Source organism: Oncorhynchus masou, unplaced genomic scaffold, assembly GCF_036934945.1.
Source record: "Oncorhynchus masou masou isolate Uvic2021 unplaced genomic scaffold, UVic_Omas_1.1 unplaced_scaffold_3252, whole genome shotgun sequence".
NCBI classification, from domain to species: Eukaryota; Metazoa; Chordata; class Actinopteri; order Salmoniformes; family Salmonidae; genus Oncorhynchus; species Oncorhynchus masou.
Window position 1 is genome coordinate 1 of NW_027009666.1, and position 23,699 is coordinate 23,699.

General features: G+C 44.7%; 1 protein-coding gene and 1 pseudogene across 1 annotated transcript; one reads left to right on the top strand and one right to left on the bottom strand.

The window, feature by feature from the left end:
• Positions 1–4,351: 4,351 nt before the first annotated feature.
• On the bottom strand, positions 4,352–9,185 carry LOC135534317 (tetraspanin-8-like; annotated as a pseudogene).
• A 192-nt stretch (positions 9,186–9,377) lies between these two features.
• LOC135534319 (RAD50-interacting protein 1-like) lies at positions 9,378–23,627 on the top strand. Its single transcript, XM_064961355.1, has 16 exons — positions 9,378–9,398; positions 9,886–10,215; positions 11,638–11,952; positions 12,181–12,422; positions 13,041–13,214; positions 13,584–13,724; positions 17,085–17,241; positions 17,654–17,764; positions 18,080–18,305; positions 18,633–18,770; positions 19,182–19,381; positions 20,660–20,795; positions 21,082–21,190; positions 21,965–22,145; positions 22,443–22,561; positions 22,759–23,627. The coding sequence occupies exons 1-16, from the start codon at positions 9,378–9,380 to the stop codon at positions 22,976–22,978; spliced, it is 2,820 nt and encodes a 939-aa protein (XP_064817427.1). The 3' UTR covers positions 22,979–23,627.
• The last annotated feature ends 72 nt before the right edge of the window (positions 23,628–23,699 follow it).

Below are 23,699 nucleotides of genomic sequence, written 5' to 3' on the forward strand. Positions count from 1 at the left end.
CACCTTTATCATCGCTGGCTCCACCGGAACCCATGCAGATTGGACGCATCTCCCAGGCTGAGAGAGACCGCCGGATGAGGAGCGACGCTGTCTATATTGCGGCAAACCGGGCCATTTCCGTTCCACGTGTCCCGGGCTCCAGGGAACGCTCGGTCCCGTACAGACCGGGGGGAACTGTAACGGGAAACATAACCTCCCATCCGTCCAACTTCCGTCTGCTCATTCCAGTCACCCTCTCCTGGGACAACCACAAGCTTCACCTTCAAGCCTTGGTAGACTCTGGAGCCGCAGGTAACTTCATGGATGGTGTCTGGGCGAAGGAGAATGGCGTTCCCTCTGAACCTCTAAGTGACCCCATGAGGGTTACTACATTGGATGGAAGCCCTTTGGGATCTGGACTTGTCACTCATGTCACTACCTCCTTGAGACTTTCAGTTTCACAACACCAGGAATTGATGAACTTTCATTTGATCTCCTGTTCCGAGTTCCCTCTCGTCCTTGGATACCCCTGGCTTCACAGCCATAACCCTCACATCGACTGGTCTGTGGGCACTATCAAGCAGTGGGGTCCTACGTGCCAAGCTACTTGTATTTTCCAGAATTCCCCGAGTTCTACTCCCGAGTCTTTAGAATCCATCGACCTGACCCGAGTTCCCGAAAGTGTTACCATGACCTCAAACTGGTGTTTAGCAAACAGAGGGCCACCATGCTACCACCCCATAGATCTTACGATTGCCCCATCGACCTGTTTCCGGGCACTTGCCCCCCCAGGGGTCGGATCTTTTCCCTATCTCCACCCGAACGAGCTGCTATGGATACCTACATCAAGGACTCTCTGGAAGCAGGTCTCATGCGTCCATCTACCCCCCGGCGGGAGCAGGGTTTTTTCTTTGTGGCCAAGAAAGATGGTGGATTACGTCCTTGCATCGACTACCGGGGACTCAATGACATAACCGTCCGTAATCAAGTACCCGCTACCCCTTATGGCCACAGCCTTCGAGCTGCTCCAGGAAGCAGTTGTTTCACTAAGCTTGACCTGCGGAACGATACCATCTTGTGCGGATCAGACCTGGTGACGAGTGGAAGACCGCTTTCAACACGCCTACTGGTCACTATGAATACTTGGTGATGCCCTTCGGCCTGACCAACGCCCCAGCGGTGTTCCAAGCGCTCATAAACGATGTGCTTAGGGATATGCTTAACATATTTGTGTTCGTTTACTTGGATGACATCCTCATCTTTTCGAGCTCCCTTCAAGAACACACTAAGCATGTCAGACAAGTACTGGACAGCCATCTGTACGTTAAGCCGGAAAAATGTGAATTCCATTCATCCCGAGTACAATTCCTGGGATTTGTAGTGGAACCCGGTCGAGTCCAAATGGACCCTAGGAAGGTAGGGGCGGTAGCGGATTGGCCCACCCCCAAATCCGTTAAGGATGTTCAGCGTTTCCTGGGCTTCACAAACTTTTACCGCAAGTTCATCAAGAACTTCAGTTTGGTGGCAGCTCCTCTCTCAGCTTTAACCAAAGGTGGCAATGCAAGGTTTTTTTTGGGGAAGAGAAGCTGAGACGGCCTTCCAAGGACTCAAGCAGCGCATCCTCTCTGCTCCCATCCTGATACTACCGACTACGGATGAACCATTTGTGGTGGAGGTAGACGCATCAGAGGTTGGTGTTGGAGCTGTCCTGTCTCAGAGGGGTGAAGACAAGAAGCTTCATCCGTGCGCTTTCTTCTCACACCGGCTTACCCCGACTGAGAGGAACTACGATGTGGGGGATCGTGAACTCCTAGCGGTTAAGATGGCATTGAAGGAATGGAGACACTGGCTCGAGGGGGCTTCTCACCCGTTTCAAGTGCTTACGGACCACAAACATCTGGAGTATATCCAGCAGGCGAAGCGATTGAACTCTAGACAAGCTAGATGGTCTCTTTTCTTCAATCGATTCCAGTTTATCCTCACCTATCGGCCCGGGTCGAAGAATCTCAAACCGGATGCCCTGTCCCGAGTCTACGCTCCTGCCATTCGAGATGACACGGACATGCCTGTCCTTCCTGCTGCTAAGATTGTGGCTCCGATCTCGTGGCAAGTTGAGGATACCGTGAGACGTGCTCAAGCTAGCGAACCGGACCCTAAAGGAGGCCCTGCCAATCGGTTGTTTGTCCCCAAGACAGTGAGGACTCAGGTCCTTCTGTGGGGGCACTCCTCTCGCCTCACCTGTCATCCGGGCGTAGGTCGCACCTTGGAGTTCATCCAGCGTAAGTTCTGGTGGCCTACCATAAGAGAAGACGTTGCCACTTTCGTCAATGCCTGCCCCGTGTGGTGCCAGGGCAAATCTTCTCACCTCCGCCCTAAAGGACTCCTTCACCCTTTACCTGTTCCCCACAGACCCTGGTCCCATATCTCATTGGACTTTATTACTGGACTTCCTCCATCCCATGGCAATACTACTATCCTAGTCATAATCGACAGGTTTTCAAAGGCGGCCAGGTTCGTCCCTCTGACTAAGTTACCTTCTGCCAAGGAAACGGCTGAGTTGGTAATTAATCATGTGTTCCGAGTCTTCGGCATTCCTCAAGATATGGTTTCTGACAGAGGTCCCCAGTTCGCCTCAAGGTTTTGGAAGGCCTTCTGCCAACTCATGGGGGCTTCTGCCAGTCTATCTTCAGGGTACCATCCGGAGTCCAACGGCCAAACAGAGAGGATGAATCAAGAGCTGGAAACCACCCTCCGATGTATGACTCGTGACAACCCGTCCACATGGTCATCCTTTATTGTTTGGGCCGAATACGCGCACAACACCTTGCGCTCCTCCTCCACTGGTATGTCCCCGCACGAGTGTCAGTTTGGCTATGCTCCTCCATTGTTCCCGGACCAGGAGGCAGAAGTCAGAGTGCCTTCAGCCTTGAGGTTCGTCAGACGCTGTCGGCTTATGTGGAGGAAGACCCGTCTTAATCTGATGCGTTCCTCACAGAGGTATCAACAACAAGCCAACAGACGTCGCCGTCCCGGGCCTACCCTGCGCCCGGCCAGAGAGTCTGGCTCTCCACAAGAGACTTACCTCTACGGGTGGAGTCTCGCAAGCTGTCCCAAAAATACATCGGTCCCTTCAAGGTTGCCAGGAGAGTTAACCCAGTTTCTTATCGCCTACACTTACCCAGATCCCTTAAGATTAATCCCACATTTCATGTGTCATTGTTAAAACCTGTTGTTTTTTCTCCCTTGTCCCGGCAGACAGACCTCCCCCTCCGCCTCGTGTCATTGGAGGCCAGCCGGCTTATACCGTCCACCGGATACTGGATTCCGCCGGGTGCAGCGGTCCTGGCAGTATCTGGTGGACTGGGAAGGCTACGGTCCTGAGGAGCGCTCCTGGGTTCCTGCCAAAGACATCCTGGACCCTGACCTCATTCGTCAGTTCAGGGTTCTCCACCCTGAGAGCTGGTAGGAACGTCAGGAGCCGTTCCTAGGGGGGATTCTGTCAGGATTTGGCCAGGGTTGTTCCGGGTTTTGGTCAGTAGATGCCCCCATTGTGCTTTTTGTCCCTATGTTTTTCCCTTGATCCCCATTATTATTTGCACCTGTGTCTCGTTTCCCCTGATTGTATTTAAACCCTTTGTTTCCCTCAGTTCTGTGCTCTGTGTTTGTATGTTAGCACCCTGCCCTAGTGTTCTGTGTGCTCTTGTTGATTCCGGGTGACGTTCTTGTGGTATTCTTTTTTGTTTTTGTTTATTTTGGTGAGTTTCTTTTGAGGTCTTTTTGTGTTTTACCTACCACCTTTTGGATTTGCCATTTTTTGTATTTTAGGATTTTTTCTTTATTAAATACACCGTCTTAAGTACTGCTGTGTCTGCCTCATCTTCTGGGTTCTGCTGTCTATTCGTGGCTCAGTTGGTTAAGTGACTGTTTCTCACTCCGGAGACCCAGGTTCGAAACCGGGTCCTGACACAGTGAGCGAATTATAAAGCATAGGATATGAAACACCAAGTTAAGCGAAATGTGATTAATTGTGATTTTTCTTAATGAAGTTTTGATAGTTTAATTGATTTATAAAAGTCTGTTAGCATAGAGCCAGCGTCGGCTAAAGTTAGCTCCAGTCAAGCTAGCCTGTCGTAGTAATGGAGACAGGACCAACGAACATTCACACAGAGTGGAAACATTCTAACTTGCTGTATTTAAGAGATATTTTGAGAATTACATTTGAATAATGTATCTATGAGATAAATTACTATTTTATACCTTTTTACAAATAGTGTTTTAGTACGTTGGATATTTGGAATTGTATAAGACTAGCCAAGACAGTGGAATGAGAGAGAGACAACTGGAAACTGTATTGAAGAGAGAAGCACCCAATAAGCACCCATGTGAAATCTTCAAGGTTTCTGACTCCCGTCATTCTTCTCAACATGCTCTATCCAGCTCCCAAGGTTTAAGAGGGTACACTACTAGACCATGTGTGTTGTGGTTTTTCACTATGAGCTAAAGGGGTTAAAGAGAGTACTAGGCCTATGCTTTGCTGTTGCAGGGCGAGTAGTCAATATTGCATCATGTGAGTACCTTAAATTACTACGTTTTTTTTGTCACTTTACCAGAAAAATGGTGGAACACAGACCATCATAATATATAATTCGTCCAACCGGCATCACTGAATGTGGAAGGTGGTAATGGTTGAATCAAATAAGGCCTTTGCTCGAAACCTATGGTAAAAAAAAGTATGGTACAGCGTTTGGGTCAATTCAGTTTTCAATTAAGGTATTGTCAAGTGAAATTCACTTCCTGAATAGAAAAATCCACATAAAAAAAACGATGGACAATTTCAAATTCAGGAATTGAATTCAATTGATTGAATTGAAAGCTGAATTGACCTCAACCCTGGAATGGTGAATTAGTAAAGACAGATGGGAAATACATACCGATAACACTAGGTGCTGTTAATATTCATATTAACAGGTTCATTATAAATGTTACTTCAGAGATCAGGATGGGAAGACATGGCTGAAAGTGAAAAATTAATCATTTTGTGAGAAAAACAAGAGTATTAGAGGTCCGTATTATATCAGAACTTGAACAACAAAAAAACATGAATTGATTGAATTGATGTATCCGTTATTTCAATGTATCAATGATGATGTAAACTTTGTGTAGTTGTATGTAGCTATACCAAGCTAGAAGTATGACAACCCACTGGGCACAGACATCAGTTCAACATCTAGTTTTGATTTACAATCGGATGAGTTGTCATCTAAAGTGAATTCAACATGAAATCGACCATAAAATTCACCATGTCATGAGATTAAGGTTAGAAGTTGGGTAAAAAAATAGACAAAATGCCCTCATGTTGATGACTTTCTGCATATCCAATCAGTTTTCCACGTTGATTCAACATCATGACATTGATTTTTGGGGTTGAAATGACGTGGAAACAACATTTATTCAACCCATTTTTGCCAAGTGGGAATGCAATGGTGTAGTGGAATGACATGATTGTACCTCTTTATATACCAGCATGTGTTCATCCGTTAATCCCTTGTGGTCATCATCCTCAGACACATCACTGTTGGGATAGTGAATAACATATCTTGTATTGTTACCAGGAGCAACCTGAAATAGAATGTGACATGGTTTAAAACAGTGCTCTACTTTAGCTGCATGATTTCCTATTAGGCTGCAGCTTGGCATCCATTATGTGTCTGGTCCAAATGTGTTCTATGGTATTTGTTGGTCTTTTAGAGTTTTGTCATGTACATCTTCCTCAGTTTATGGTCGTCTTGTCACTGTCCTCATCGTCTGTTTTGTATTGAGATTTCCACTTTCATATTTGAGTGATAATTTATTTAACAGACGGACACATTGAACCCCCTCCTCCTCATTACACACATAACAACAGCAACTAGTTAACATATTTAACACAGACGGACACATTGAACCCCCTCCTCCTCATTACACACATAACAACAGCAACTAGTTAACGTATTTAACACAGTCGGACACATTGAACCCCATCCTCCTCATCACACACATAACAACAACATCATCAACAGCATCAAGTTAAGGTATTTAACACAGACTGACACACTGAATCCTCCTCAGCATACACACAACAACAACATCAACAACAGCATCAAGTTAAGGTATTTAACACAGCAGACTCACACATGTAAAGTCTGCTGAGTCCTCATCAGAACAGAGACAGGAGAGGGGGACGTCTGTGCCCCAGTCTTGGTAGCCTTGTAGGAGCCCACAGCATTTGAACTGAAAGTGAAGGAAACAGAACAACAGACACTGTAAAAACACGTCATGATTTCCAGAACTATAAGGCCTTGAAGCCTACTCCATGGAGACATCTCCACTGAAAGAGCTTTTAGTCCAGGACTAGGTTGACATTATCTGTGTCCGGAAAACACATTGCAGACACTTTTTATCCAAAACAACCCCTTTTGTACAGTGTCTACCAGCCCCAAAGACTCACCCATGGAAAAACCTACCTACTTACAAAGGTGGAAGCACACACCCTGTCCTGGATTGGCCGAGACCCTAAGAAGTACTCAATGAAGGTGACTCACGTTAGCTTGAAGGTAGTATATCTGTTCTATATCGTTTTGTTTCGCTCCACTGAGAGGCATCATGGCAAGGTCTTCCTTTCTGCTGTACTCCTCCATCTTGAAATGAATGAGGTTTACATGGAAGGTTATATTCACAGCTAAAACCTATACAGTAATCATCTACGACTTTGATAGGAACAGACTGAATTATCAAGAGTCAGATATATTCCACCATCATGCTTTATACTATAACATTTATGTTACATTTAACTCTAATATATTTTCACCGGAACAGCAAACAAACATTGGCTCAAGGTTGAATTCAAAAGGTAAGATACATATAAGCTGTAGACTGTACCTCGTGTTTGGTTTGATATCCTTTCACACACTCCACAAACAGGTATAGGCTGGCCAGTGACATGCCTACGGAAAACTACACACATATTGGGGTTGTCAAGCAAAATCAATACTTAAACGTTCATTCAAATCCAAATCACTTCAAACCATATCACACTTTCTGGGAAACATGTTGGAAACAGGTCATGGGGAAAATTGTTGATTGGTTTCAGTTGAGTTGCCATGACTTGTCAAGAAAGGAACCGTCACGTCGGTAGACACTAGCCTGGTCCCAGATCTGTTTGTGTTGTATAGCCAACCCCTATGGTCATTGTCCAAGACAACACCAACAGATCTGGGACCAGGGCAGCTACCACTTTAGGGTACAGGTCTTGGCAAGCTTACCAGAATCACAGCCCACTTCTTCTCCTTGCGAGCTCCATAGACCCCAAAGATTGAAAAGGCCAGGGTTGCAGATTCTAGGACATACAGAACTGCTATCCCTGGCAGCATCTTGTCTATCTGTGAGTAGGAAGACGGAAGAAGAGTAGGAAGTCAAATTCATGAAATGGCAATTCTGGGTTTATAATCATAATATTACAATGATGCTGATGGATTCTAGCCTGGTCTCAGATCTGTTTATGCTGTATAGCCAACTTCTATGGTTGTTGTCATGCTAAACACTGTAGGAGTTGGAAAGACAGCACAAACAGATCTGGGACCAGGCTAGATGGACACAGCATTATTATAACAAAATGTGTATGACATAATAAGGAAATGCAATAGGAGCTATAAAAATATCAATTACTTCTTCTGATTGGTGGAAGTGCCCATGTCCAAATAATGTGATGGCCAGCAAGAGGGTGCTGATGATCTGAAGAGGATACAACACATGATACAATCATTACAATGTACAGGGTATTATACTGGGAATTCTACTGATAATGCACAGTAAAGGTTGATACAGTCATTACAATGTACAGGGTATTATACTGGGAATTCTACTGATAATGCACAGTAAAGGTTGATACAGTCATTACAATGTACAGGGTATTATACTGGGAATTCTACTGATAATGCACAGTAAAGGTTGATACAATCATTACAATGTACAGGGTATTATACTGGGAATTCTACTGATAATGCACAGTAAAGGTTGATACAGTCATTACAATGTACAGGGTATTATACTGGGAATTCTACTGATAATGCACAGTAAAGGTTGATACAGTCATTACAATGTACAGGGTATTATACTGGGAATTCTACTGATAATGCACAGTAAAGGTTGATACAATCATTACAATGTACAGGGTATTATACTGGGAATTCTACTGATAATGCACAGTAAAGGTTGATACAGTCATTACAATGTACAGGGTATTATACTGGGAATTCTACTGATAATGTACAGTAAAGGTTGATACAGTCATTACAATGTACAGGGTATTATACTGGGAATTCTACTGATAATGCACAGTAAAGGTTGATACAGTCATTACAATGTACAGGTTATTATACTGATAATTCTACTGATAATGCACAGTAAAGGTTGATACAGTCATTACAATGTACAGGGTATTATACTGGGAATTCTACTGATAATGCACAGTAAAGGTTGATACAATCATTTGTTTCAGAGGAGTTGAGGGATCCATTTCTTCATAACTTCAATAATGCATTTGACCAACACCATCTACAAATGGTTTGTAAGCAGACAGTAAATTGTATTTACATATATTATACCTCATTTATAAATAGACTAAGAAATTATACATTATTAAGAAAGGAATAGCTGAAATATTTACTTAGTCAGCTGTTTATAAAAATCTAATATCAGTTATTGACTATCCTAATATTCTGCCAAAACGTGATAACTAAGGTCAGTAGGCCTATTTGAAGATGAAAATAAACATAACTCATGACTTTAAAACATTCAGCAGCGCGAGGATTATACTGAGCAAAACCCAGTAGCCTAATTGCAACATTAAATACATTTCTATTTCATTTGAGTGCTTCTTTCAATGCCGCGCTATAGAACAACTTGCTCATTGGTGTTGATGAAAGTGGCACTGCTCTTTATTCTGTCGCGTGTAAACTGCAACTCTCACTACTTGCGTTGAAGTAAATGTAAATAAATAACTGGCAATAATTACAAAACATTTGCCTGTATTAAAAAACGTTGCTCATATAAAAAATTGGTTTATCAACTCGAATATTAATAGGCCAAAATACTGGACGATAACTTACCCCGATCAAGACACAGACGAAAATGAACGTCCGTTTTACTTAGATATGTATTCTTCCCATTTCTATATTTGGTTATAATAAAAACAACAGTTTGGATAAGCAGTTCACTTCAGAGTTGGTCTTGCTGAAGCCCAAGATCTTTAAGTCCAGAAAATAGATTGTCCGATTCCTTTAACCGTTTCTTCTTCTTCTCAACATGAGAGTGTGTTGACATGCAGCTGAATGGTGTTTTATGACATTGGAGGGACTAGCATGAACATTATGTCACTGATGGTTAGAGCTTAGGCAGGCATAAAGGAAGGGACTTGACTTATATTTTCTTTAAATGAGCTTAGAGAGAGATGTGAAAGTTAGAGAGATATGTGAAACCAGGCAGTAAGATTTGTGGCCAGTTGCCCTGAGAAAACGGTAACCAGTCGAGCACAAACAACATTGTAAACGTTGATGTGTTTATTTATCTTCCCCCACTATTCGTACTACAACTATTTTCTCATTAAAACCCTGGACATATATGATAATATAACTCTTGAAATGTCTGTATCTTTATGAAACCTTTGTGTTGCTTACTGTTTATTTCTAAAAGTTTGTTGTTGATGTTGTTTTTTGTTTCTTCTCACTTTCTTTATTGTTTATTTCACTTGCTTTGGCAATGTAAACATATGTTTCTCATGCCAACAGCACCCCATTAAAGAGAGAGAGAGAGAGAATTAAGAACTCATAAAGCACTTATTGTCTGCTCTTCTATCTGTTGTCTTGGCAGAACAAAGCATCTACTACAGGAACCCAGACTCCAGAGGTCCAGTCCAGAGCAAAGCATCTACTACAGGAACCCAGACTCCAGAGGTCCAGTCCAGAGCAAAGCATCTACTACAGGAACCCAGACTCCAGAGGTCCAGTCCAGAGCAAAGCATCTACTACAGGAACCCAGACTCCAGAGGTCCAGTCCAGAGCAAAGCATCTACTACAGGAACCCAGACTCCAGAGGTCCAGTCCAGAGCAAAGCATCTACTACAGGAACCCAGACTCCAGAGGTCCAGTCCAGAGCAAAGCATCTACTACAGGAACCCAGACTCCAGAGGTCCAGTCCAGAGCAAGGAGGCCTGAGTGAACATGAAATCACATAATCAGCCATTTCTGGACAACTATGACCTCACCACTTGTGTCCAAAATGGCACCCTATTCCCTAGTGCTCTATAGGCCCTGGTCAAAATGTAGTGCACTATATAGGGAATAGAGTGCTATTTGAGAAGCAACCCCATTGGGTCTCTAGGAATCCAGAGAAGGGCCAAGTGTTAAGCAATGTCAACGTCAATGTCAATGCAACCCCGCAAAACATCTGGAGCACATTTTGTACAGAGGAAGATAGTAATGGAACAGACTCAAGCATATGATAGCAATGGAACAGACTCAAGCATATGATAGTAATGGAACAGACTCAAGCATATGATAGTAATGGAACAGACTCAAGCATATGATCGTAACGGAACAGACTCAAGCATATGATAGTAACGGAACAGACTCAAGCATATGATAGTAATGGAACAGACTCAAGCATATGATAGTAACAGAACAGACTCAAGCATATGATAGTAATGGAACAGATTCAAGCATATGATAGTAACAGAACAGACTCAAGCATATGATAGTAACGGAACAGACCCAAGCATATGATAGTAACGGAAGAGACCCAAGCATATGATAGTAACGGAACAGATTCAAGCATATGATAGTAACAGAACAGACTCAAGCATATGATAGTAACGGAACAGACCCAAGCATATGATAGTAACGGAACAGACTGAAGCATATGATAGTAACGGAAGAGACCCAAGCATATGATAGTAACGGAACAGACTCAAGCATATTCCCCATTCACAGGAAAAGGATGTATGAATGAAGGATAAGGGAGCGTACAAATTGTATAATATGTTTGAGATATAATCAAATCACATTTCATTGGTCACATACACGTGTATAGTAGATGTTATTGCGGGTGTTGAAATGCTTGTGTTTCTAGCTCCAACAGTGCAGTAATATCTAACTAGTAATATCTAACAATATACACAATCTAAAGTAAAGGGATGGAATTAAGAATATATAAATATTTGGACAAGCAATGTCAGAGCTGCATAGACTAAGATACAGTAGAATAGGACAGAATAAGACGCTAGAGAGTAACTGTTCCGTTCTGGGTAACAGATTAGTTCAACAACTACATAACTGAGTAGATACAGTATGTCCAGTTGTTTCCTGTGAGGTCTTGATTGTCAACATGACACCCAACACTGAAGAGGGTCTTGTTTTGGAAACATCCTTCCTAATTCCCTTTAGTAATCACTGAAATAACACATCTACGGTAAATTGTCTGAAGCTATCACCACTCCAATTATGATATCACTGGTTACATGAACCAATGAATGGAGGATGGAAGGAAGCGTGGATTGTGTAGTAGTTGGAAATGTCCGAAGTGTTTACCCGTGAAAGTTCCCGTAGTACTAACTGCCACCACTAGAGGGGGTGTATAAACGGTGACGGCTGTGTTCGGTGCTGTGTTTACATCTGCGTGCTGTTGACGTGGAAGAGACACAGAAGAAAGATGGCGGCGCCCTCTGCAGAGCAGCAAAACGGCCAAAGTGATGAATCTGATCTACAAAGCCCTATATCGACAAATGATGAAGACTCCGAAACAGGATCGGGGGAGGGAGCTCTCCCCGTCTACCTTGTCGACTTGATAGAGAAAGAAATCGGAGTGGATCTGAAGTCGCTGAAGAAAGTTAGCGCGCTCCTGGAGAAACTGACAGCGGAAAACAAGTTGCTGGAGGAGCAGGTAGTTAGCAAGCGCGTTGTTAACTTCATGTTGCACACTCACATCAGCTTTCAATGCTGTATCAATTATTGCATGAAAAATAATAGAATCGTTAATAATGCGAGTATTATTCTGCCCCTTGCTAGTTAATGTAAGTAATACAAACATGATCTATAGCTAACCTTTGCTAGCCAGTTTAAGGGCGTGCATTTCCCTTGCTGACAGGTCTTCCTCCACCCACATTCTCAGGTTCTGACGGTGTCCAGTTCGGTGCCGCTGCGGGTGTCAGCAGCGCTGTCTGCTGCCGAGGAGTCCCGTGTGTCTCTGGAAGGTTTGCTCCAGCGGGAGAGGGTCCTGTCCAACACCCTGATACAGCACCTGCAGGGCGCCCAGCCCTGGGCAGACAGCCTGGGACGGACCCTGGAACAGCTGGACAACACAGAGAAACACATGAAATACCTGCAGTGTCTGTCACGCATTGAAGAACTCAGGTGAGCAACAGTATTATTAGTTTCTTCTTCTTCTTGTAGTTGGACAATATATTTTCATCTTCTTGTAGTTGGACAATATATTTTCATCTTCTTGTAGTTGGACAATATATTTTCATCTTCTTGTAGTTGGACAATATATTTTCATCTTGTAGTTGGACAATATATTTTCATCTTCTTGTAGTTGGACAATATATTTTCATCTTCTTGCAGTTGGACAATATATTTTCATCTTCTTGCAGTTGGACAATATATTTTCATCTTCTTGCAGTTGGACAATATATTTTCATCTTCTTGTAGTTGGACAATATATTTTCATCTTCTTGTAGTTGGACAATATATTTTCATCTTCTTGTAGTTGGACAATATATTTTCATCTTCTTGTAGTTGGACAATATATTTTCATCTTCTTGCAGTTGGACAATATATTTTCATCTTCTTGCAGTTGGACAATATATTTTCATCTTCTTGCAGTTGGACAATATATTTTCATCTTCTTGCAGTTGGACAATATATTTGACACTATTCAAAGATAGGATCCTGGTTGGAATACACACACACAAAATGGTATCCTACTGTATGTTAAGTTGTTCCGCCCACTGTCGTTCTCTCCTCCCACAGTGACAGCATCCAGCAGTGTCTGATCACCAACAGTATATGGGAGGCAGTGGTGGCGGTGGGCAGCATGGCCCGTCTAGATGTGGGCCTAAAGCAGTCTGGCTGCTCTCATCTCCAGGCCTTCCTCAGAGAGACACTATGCTTCTGGCACAAGATCATTAAGGACAGACTGGCTGGGTATGTGTGTCTGAGTGGGTCAGACAGGGCAGGCAGTGTGTTGTGTTAGCGGGCCGGGCCGGAGCAGAAGGACTGTCGATGGAGAACTCTGTGCTAGTTATTAGGATCTCTGTTTAGATCAGTGGTCAGAAACCCTGGTCCTGGAGAGCAACTGTCCATGCAGGGCTTTGTTCCAGCCTGACACTAACCCATCTAATTCAGTCTAAATGATTAGTTGACCAGGTGTATTTGTGTTGGGCCAGAACAAGTAAGAGACACACGGTAGCTCTCCGGGACCGGGCTTGGTGATTCACAGTTATGATGATGATCCAAAGTCTAGCTACCTCAGACCTGAATGTGATTTGTAACTCCTCCCCCTCTGTCTGGCAGTGATTTTGAGGAGTTGCTGATCCAGCTCCACTGGCCGTTCATCTCTCCTCCCACCCAGTCCCTCTCCCCCCCTGCCAACGCTCAGGAGCTCCACAGCCAGCTGGAGCTACTGGTGGCCCAGCTCCTGTCTCTACAGACCTCGTATCCTTCACCCTAATATAGTGTTATCAGAGTCGAAGACATACACACCAGCATTATCGTCTGTTATACATACGCTGTTCTAGACACTACTAGGTTATAGTCACGACTGGGTTGTAGACAGGACTTGATTATAGACACTACTAGGTTATACGCACGCTGTTCTAGACACTACTAGGTTATACGCACGCTGTTCTAGACACTACTAGGTTATAGACACGACTGGGTTGTAGACAGGACTGGATTATAGACACTACTAGGTTATACGCACGCTGTTCTAGACACTACTAGGTTATAGACACGACTGGGTTGTAGACAGGACTGGATTATAGACACTACTAGGTTATACGCACGCTGTTCTAGACACTACTAGGTTATACGCACGCTGTTCTAGACACTACTAGGTTATACACACTACTGGGTTGTAGACAGGACTGGATTATAGACACTACTAGGTTATACGCACGCTGTTCTAGACACTACTAGGTTATACACACTACTGGGTTGTAGACAGGACTGGATTATAGACACTACTAGGTTATACGCACGCTGTTCTAGACACTACTAGGTTATACACACTACTGGGTTGTAGACAGGACTGGTGTAACGGTTTTCATGCGGTGAAGGAGAGTCGGACCAAAATGCAGCGTGTAGATTGCGATCCATGTTTAATCAACAAACATAAACACGAAATCAATACAAATACTACAAAACAAAGAACGTAATGAACGTAACGAAAACCGAAACAGCCTATACTTGTGTCAACTAACACAGAGACAGGAACAAGGACACTAAGGACAATCACCCACGAAACACACAAAGAATATGGCTGCCTAAATATGGTTCCCAATCAGAGACAACGATAAACACCTGCCTCTGATTGAGAACCACTTCAGACAACCATAGACTTAACTAGAACACCCCACTAAGCTACAATCCCAATACAAACACACCACATACAAAAACCCCATGCCACACCCTGGCCTGACCAAATAAATGAAGATAAACACAAAATACCTCGACCAGGGCGTGACAACTGGGTTGTAGACACTACTGGGTTATAGACAGGACTGGGTTATAGACACTACTAGGTTATAGACAGGACTGGGTTATAGACACTACTAGGTTATAGACAGGACTGGGTTATAGACACTACTAGGTTATAGACACTACTAGGTTATAGACACTACTAGGCTATAGACACTACTAGGCTATAGACACTACTAGGCTATAGACACTACTAGGCTATAGACACTACTAGGCTATAGACACTACTAGGTTATAGACACTACTGGGTTATAGACACTACTGGGTTATAGACACTACTAGGCTATAGACACTACTAGGCTATAGACACTACTAGGTTATAGACACTACTAGGTTATAGACACTACTAGGTTATAGACACTACTAGGTTATAGACACTACTGGGTTATAGACACTACTGGGTTATAGACACTACTAGGTTATAGACACTACTAGGTTATAGACACTACTAGGCTATAGACACTACTAGGCTATAGACACTACTAGGTTATAGACACTACTAGGCTATAGACACTACTAGGCTATAGACACTACTAGGCTATAGACACTACTAGGCTATAGACACTACTAGGTTATAGACACTACTAGGCTATAGACACTACTAGGCTATAGACACTACTAGGCTATAGACACTACTAGGTTATAGACACTACTAGGCTATAGACACTACTAGGTTATAGACACTACTAGGTTATAGACACTACTAGGTTATACACTCTACTAGGCTATAGACACTACTGGGTTATAGACACTACTAGGCTATAGACACTACTAGGCTATAGACACTACTAGGCTATAGACACTACTAGGTTATAGACACTACTAGGTTATAGACACTACTGGGTTATAGACACTACTGGGTTATAGACACTACTGGGTTATAGACACTACTGGGTTATAGACACTACTGGGTTATAGACACTACTGGGTTATAGACACTACTGGGTTATAGACACTACTAGGTTATAGACACTACTAGGTTATAGACACTACTAGGTTATAGACACTACTAGGTTATAGAGATTACTAGGTTATAGACACTACTAGGTTATAGACACTACTAGGCTATAGAGACTACTAGGTTATAGAGACTACTAGGTTATAGAGACTACTAGGTTATAGACACTACTAGGTTATAGACACTACTAGGTTATAGACACTACTAGGTTATAGAGACTACTAGGCTATAGACACTACTAGGTTATAGACACTACTAGGTTATAGACACTACTAGGTTATAGACACTACTAGGCTATAGACACTACTAGGTTATAGACACTACTAGGTTATAGACACTACTAGGTTATAGAGACTACTAGGTTATAGACACTACTAGGTTATAGAGACTACTAGGTTATAGACACTACTAGGTTATAGACACTACTAGGTTATAGAGACTACTAGGCTATAGACACTACTAGGCTATAGACACTACTAGGCTATAGACACTACTAGGTTATAGACACTACTAGGTTATAGACACTACTAGGTTATAGACACTACTAGGTTATAGAGACTACTAGGTTATAGACACTACTAGGTTATAGACACTACTAGGTTATAGACACTACTAGGTTATAGAGACTACTAGGCTATAGACACTACTAGGCTATAGACACTACTAGGTTATAGAGACTACTAGGTTATAGAGACTACTAGGTTATAGAGACTACTAGGTTATAGACACTACTAGGTTATAGACACTACTAGGCTATAGACACTACTAGGCTATAGACACTACTAGGCTATAGACACTACTAGGTTATAGACACTACTAGGCTATAGACACTACTAGGCTATAGACACTACTAGGTTATAGACACTACTGGGCTATAGACACTACTAGGCTATAGACACTACTAGGCTATAGACACTACTAGGTTATAGACACTACTAGGTTATAGACACTACTGGGTTATAGACACTACTAGGTTATAGACACTACTAGGTTATAGACACTACTAGGTTATAGACACTACTGGGCTATAGACACTACTGGGTTATAGACACTACTGGGCTATAGACACTACTGGGTTATAGACACTACTGGGCTATAGACACTACTGGGTTATAGACACTACTAGGTTATAGACACTACTGGGTTATAGACACTACTAGGTTATAGACACTACTGGGTTATAGACACTACTAGGTTATACACACAGTGCAGTATTTCCACTTCTTCATACACCAGCTGCATACATTCCCAGCCACAGACATAACGTTCCCCACACACTTCCTAAGATATTGACTGATATTGATGTTGATATTGTACTGAGATGAAGACCTGGCCAGTTTCTTTAACCTGTTTCTCAGTGATGATCTCATATCAGAGAAGCCAACCTCTGTGTCCCGTGTAGGGTTGCCCCCGACGACACCCCTGTCTCTTCCTGTCCAGATCATGTTGCTTCCTCTGAGCAAGAGGTTTCGATACCACTTCACTGGAAACCGTCAGACCAATTCACTCAACAAGGTTAGAGCAACAACACACACACACACACACACACACACACACACACACACACACACACACACACACACACACACACACACACACACACACACACACACACTCAGAGCATGTCTCACACACACACACACACACACACACACACACACACACACACACACACACACACACACACACACTCAGAGCATGTCTCACACACACACACACACACACACACACACACACACACACACACACACACACACACACACACACACACACACACACACACACACACACACACACACACACACACTCAGAGCATGTCACACACACACACACACACACACACACACACACACACACAGAGCACGTCTCAAACACAGACAGACAGACTATGACAATAATAATAACCTCCATCTCTGTCTCCATGCAGCCTGAGTGGTTCCTGACCCAGGTCCTGATGTGGATGGGTAACAGCTCCAACTTCATGGAGGAGAAGATCCAGCCCATTCTGGACAGGAATGGAGCTGACGTCAACGCCAAGGTGAGAGGATCAGCCGCTATGTGATCATCTGGAATCCTGAGTTCATGTGCCATTGAAGTATGTGTTCACCCCCAAGGTTCAAAGCTGAAAGTCAAGCTGAGTCCATTGCAGTCATTTGTCAATCGTAGCAGCTCTTGATGTTCCACAGTCATGTGAGAGGATATATATATATATATATATATATATATATATATATATATATATATATATATATATATATATATATATATATATATATATATAGACATATATATAATAAAATATAATGGTTATAGCTATTGAAGTATCTTGTGTCATCCCTCACGTCACCACCAGGTGGAGCTGTGTCGCGGTCTACTCACCCTGGCCCAGGAGAAGCTAGCGTTGGATGCTCCACGGCTGCTCTACGACGACTCTCTCTTCTGCCACCTGGTGGATGAGATCCTGCAGTTTGAGAGGGAGCTGCGCACCACCCACTCCTACCCCAGCACCCTGCCCGGAGTGCTGCATGTACTGCTGGAGGAGGTCGTGCTGCAGAAGTGGCTCACTGTGGAGAGGAAGAGTGAGTGAGAGAGGCAGCAGTGGAGCATCTCTCATCGTTCCCTACTCTTTCCCCTTGGCCCTAACCCTCCAATTTCCACAGATCTGAAGGGGCTGGATAGGTATAAGCAGTGTACTGGTAGAGCTTCCGCCATATCGCTTCTACCTTACAGATCTGCAAACAATGAAGGGTTTGGGTGAAGTGAAGGGGTAGGAAGCCATTTGGGACTGACGAAAGAGATTGATTTTATGTGGGATTTTACTTCTCTGTTAGATTCCGTTTATGTCAGTGTATGTGATTTAGTGAATGTGTGATGTGTGCTCATCCCAACTGTGTGTCTCTCTGTAGTGGCGATAGAGAAGGTGGATGCCATGCTGTCTGCTGAGGGGGCTTGGAGCTCCCAGTACAAAGACATCAGTGACATGGACGAACTCAAGGCTCCAGACTGCGCTGAGACCTTCATGACCTTACTGCTGGTCATCACTGGTAGGATTATTAACTACTTTATCACTCTCTCTCTCAACCTCTCTCTCTCTCTCTCTCTTTCTTCCTCTCTATCTCTCTCTCTCTTTCTCTCTCTGCCTCTCTCTCTCTCTGCCTCTCTCTCTCTGTCTCACTCTGTCTGTCTTGTTGGTTGTCACCGTTCATCCCTCTGTTTGTCGTAGAGGGACAACCTGCTGTTGGGGCAGCCTCTGACTTACTGCACTCTCTCTCTCTCCCCTTCTCTCCCTCCCTCTCTCCCCTTCTCTCCCTCCCTCTCTCTCTCTTCCCTTCTCTCCCTCCCTCCCTCCCTCTTCCCTTCTCTCCCTCCCTCCCTCTCTCTGCTTTCCCTTTCTCTCCCCTCCACCTCCCTCTATCCTCTCTCTCCCCCTCAATCTCTAATACTCCCCCTACCAGACCGCTACCGTGCCCTCCCCTGCCCTCGTGCCCAGCTGCGTTTCCTGGCGCTACAGAGAGAGCTGGTGGACGACTTCCGTATCCGCCTCACCCAGGTGATGAAGGAAGAGTCCCGTAACCCGCTGGGCGCTAGATACTGTGCTATTCTCAACGCTGCCAACTACATCTCCACTGTGCTGGGGGACTGGGGAGACAACGTGGTATGTGGCCCCTCAGAGTCATCACGCTGTTGCTATAGAGACTACTAGTCCAGAACAGGCTATGGGAGACACACAGTACTACATAGTCATGACTACATGGAACTCTATTCCACAGTACTACATAGAGCCATGACTACATGGAACTCTATTCCACAGTACTACATAGAGCCATGACTACATGGAACTCTATTCCACAGTACCACATAGAGCCATGACTACATGGAACTCTATTCCACTGTACCACATAGAGCCATGACTACATGGAACTCTATTCCACAGTACCACATAGAGCCATGACTACATGGAACTCTATTCCACAGTACCACATAGAGCCATGACTACATGGAACTCTATTCCACAGTACCACATAGAGCCATGACTACATGGAACTCTATTCCACAGTACCACATAGAGCCATGACTACATGGAACTCTATTCCACAGTACCACATAGAGCCATGACTACATGGAACTCTATTCCACAGTACCACATAGAGCCATGACTACATGGAACTCTATTCCACAGTACCACATAGAGCCATGACTACATGGAACTCTATTCCACAGTACCACATAGAGCCATGACTACATGGAACTCTATTCCACAGTACCACATAGAGCCATGACTACATGGAACTCTATTCCACAGTACCACATAGAGCCATGACTACATGGAACTCTATTCCACATCAGGTAACTGACGCAAGCAGTGAAATTAGAATTAAAAAACACATTATGGAACAGCTGGGACTGTGAAGCAACACAAACATTGGCACAGACACATACACACACACACACACTCACGATAACATACACACTATATATACACATGGTGGAGTAGGGGCCTGAGGGCACACAGTGTGTTGTGAAATCTGTGAATGTATTGTAATGTATTAAAATTGTATAAACTGCCTTCATTTTGCTGGACCCCAGGAAGAGTAGCTGCTGTTTCTCCACATGCTGCCCGCCTGTCTGCCTGTCTGTCAGTCAGTCTGTCTGTCTGTCTGCCTGTCTGTCAGTCTGTCTGCCTGTCTGCCTGTCTGCCTGTCTGTCTGTCTGCCTGTCTGTCTGCCTGCCTGTCTGCCTGTCTGTCTGTCTGCCTGCCTGTCAGTCTGTCTGACTGTACATGTGTTGTCCGTTCAGAAGTAGTTAAGGGGACAGAAAAAGCCACATATTAACACCTTCACTCTGCTGTATGGTCCCTCCTTTTACTGCACTGCTCCAGAGGTCTTCTTCAAGGCTGTTCAACTTCCTTTCTCTCTCCTCTGTTCTTCCTCAGTTCTTCCTGCAGCTGCAGCAGTCCGCTGTGGCCCTGGGGGAGGAGGAGCTGTTGGGGCCGCTGGGGGTCACTGAGTCCGGCCGTCTAGCCTCTCTGGAGGGGTCTCTGTTTGAGGGGCTGCTGGGGCTGCTGGCAGGTTACTGGAGGCTGTCATGAGGGACGTGCAGGAGACATGCTCAGTGCAGGTTACTGGAGGCTGTCATGAGGGACGTACAGAAGAAGGCCCAGCCCTACTGCAGGGACAGGTCAGTGGAGACACTCTTCACTTAGAGGGGCTCCTGGGGCTGCTGGAGAGGCTGAGAGGAGACATGCTAGGCAGGTTACTGGAGGCTGTCATGAGGGACGTACAGAAGAAGGCCCAGTGGAGACACTCTCTATAACCCTACTGCAGGGACAGGTCAGTGGAGACACTCTTCACTTAGAGGGGCTCCTGGGGCTGCTGGAGAGGCTGAGAGGAGACATGCTAGGCAGGTTACTGGAGGCTGTCATGAGGGACGTACAGAAGAAGGCCCAGCCCTACTGCAGGGACAGGTCAGTGGAGACACTCTTCACTTAGGGGGCTCCTGGGGCTCCTGAGGGCTGCTAGGCAGGTTAGAGGCTGACAGAAGAGACATGCAGGTCAGTGGGCTGTCTGTCTGAGGGGCTCCTTACTGGAGACATGCTGTTCAGGCTGATGGGACGTACAGAAGAAGGCCCAGCCCTACTGCAGGGACAGGTCAGTGGAGACACTCTTCACTTAGAGGGGCTCCTGGGGCTGCTGGAGAGGCTGAGAGGAGACATGCTAGGCAGGTTACTGGAGGCTGTCATGAGGGACGTACAGAAGAAGGCCCAGCCCTACTGCAGGGACAGGTCAGTGGAGACACTCTTCACTTAGAGGGGCTCCTGGGGCTGCTGGAGAGGCTGAGAGGAGACATGCTAGGCAGGTTACTGGAGGCTGTCATGAGGGACGTACAGAAGAAGGCCCAGCCCTACTGTAGGGACAGGTCAGTGGAGACGCTCTTCACTTAGAGGAAGGGTTCTGTCTGTTCAATCTCCTTCCTCTCCAGATGTAGTCCTATCTTTGGAGTTTTAAACACCAGGCACCCACTGTCACCTTGCTTTGCTTGGTGTTTAGGCCCAGGCTGATTGTAAGCACTTTGTGACAAATGTCTTTGTCCTGTAACACGCCTGGACAGTAGGAATGAAATGTGATTTCTTGAGCTCAGATCATCACCTACAGCCACCATATAACTAATTGAACAACACATTGTTGGAGTGAACAAAATGTTCAAAACTAGAATGACACGTGTTTCCTTCTCCTCCCAGGTGGTTGTCTCTGCCGTCCCAGTGTGACCAGGCCACCATGTCCCTGTCCAGTTTAGCCTGTCCTCTGATGCTCTGTCTCAGGGACCACCTGCTCCAGCTGCAGCAGATGCTGTGTCTGCCTCTCTTCCAGATGGGCTGGCAGGACCTGGCTGAGAGGCTGGACCTCTTCCTCTACCAGAATGTGAGTCACACTGCTGGCCTGCTACAATGGGAATTAATCAGATCGTTGACTTCATTCAATATTTGAACTTTTAGTGATTTCGCAGATACTACTGTCTGGAGAGACTTAAAAGAAGGTCATTAGATTGTCACACATCATTAGACACATCTGTTCTCTAATACATTAAAACTACATTGGGTACCGACTAATTCTAATGATAAAATACAGACAAAATAAAATAGGATGAAGCAATAGAGGATGTTTTTAGGGGTAATTACATCTCTGTTAACGTATGGACCTGCTACCTGTCTCCCTCAGGTGATTCTGTATAACCACTTCAACGAGGGGGGTGCAGCCCAGCTCCAATTCGACATGACAAGAAACCTCTTCCCTCTGTTTGGACACTACTGCAAGAGGCCTGAGAACTTCTTCAAACAGTGAGTGGGCCATGACATACAATGGCAATTCTGCTGACAACATCACCTGAAAACATTGTCCACTGTACCATATTCTTTAGAAGAGACCTCCAGTTTGTTTGTAGTTCCTTAGGTTATTAAATGTCCTGCACAGGGGTTGAATTCCTTGTCAAATAATTTCTAGGTAAAAAATGATCGGTCATGTCTCCCTCTCTCAGTGTGAAGGAGGCCTGCGTCATCCTGTGTCTGAATGTGGGCTCAGCTCTTCTTCTACGAGACGTCCTGAGGCAGGCTGAGGAAGACGAGGAGGAACCAGGGACCCCGGAGGGCAAGCAGCCCAGCCCTACGTCAGCCCTCAACGAGCTGGGGGTCTACCGCCTGGCCCCCTGCGACGTCCTCATCCTGCTCAACCTCAGGGCCTCCTGGCCGGGAAAGTGAGGGGAGATGGGAGGAAGAACAGTAGCCTGGTCCCAGATGGGTTTTTGACAACTCCTATGGTCTTTGTGACGCCGATTGGCCGTAGGAGTTGAGCAAGGCAGCACTAACAGATCTGTGACCTGGCGAGGACGGGCTTCAGCTGACAAAGAGCAAACACTACCAATGACCTACACCGTATCCCAGAAACCTGGAATAGACCGCTGCCATTCCTGAATACTCCCGTCCCGTTTCATCCAAGTTTAGTTTACTCCGCCGATCCTCCGTCTACAAGCTCAGCACCTGTTCCATATCAACTCACCACTCCTGGTCTAAACGCAGGGGAGAGACCTCGACTGGAGCCTGAAGGATGTGTTTAAATGAACTGCTCATGTAGATGACATTATTTGTCTGTTGACTGACAGCACAGACTTCTGTCTTCTTGTGGAGGAGATCTAGTAGTACCACATGGTGTGGATGGGTATTTCAGGAGGTCCCCCTCTCACTTCCTGACAGGGACTGTTGTCTTTAACCACACGAGATATAGGAGACCTTAACACTGCTGTTTTAAGCAGTCCAGTGCATATGATAACAACGACAGCCCTGTCTGTCACATTACCTTATTTAATGTCATATACATTTGTAAAGAAGTGAGAAATAAAAACGTTTAAATCCCGAAAATGTTATTTATGTCAGTAACTGCCTTTTTGACAACCAATCATGTACGTTCCTGCTCAGCGGCCTG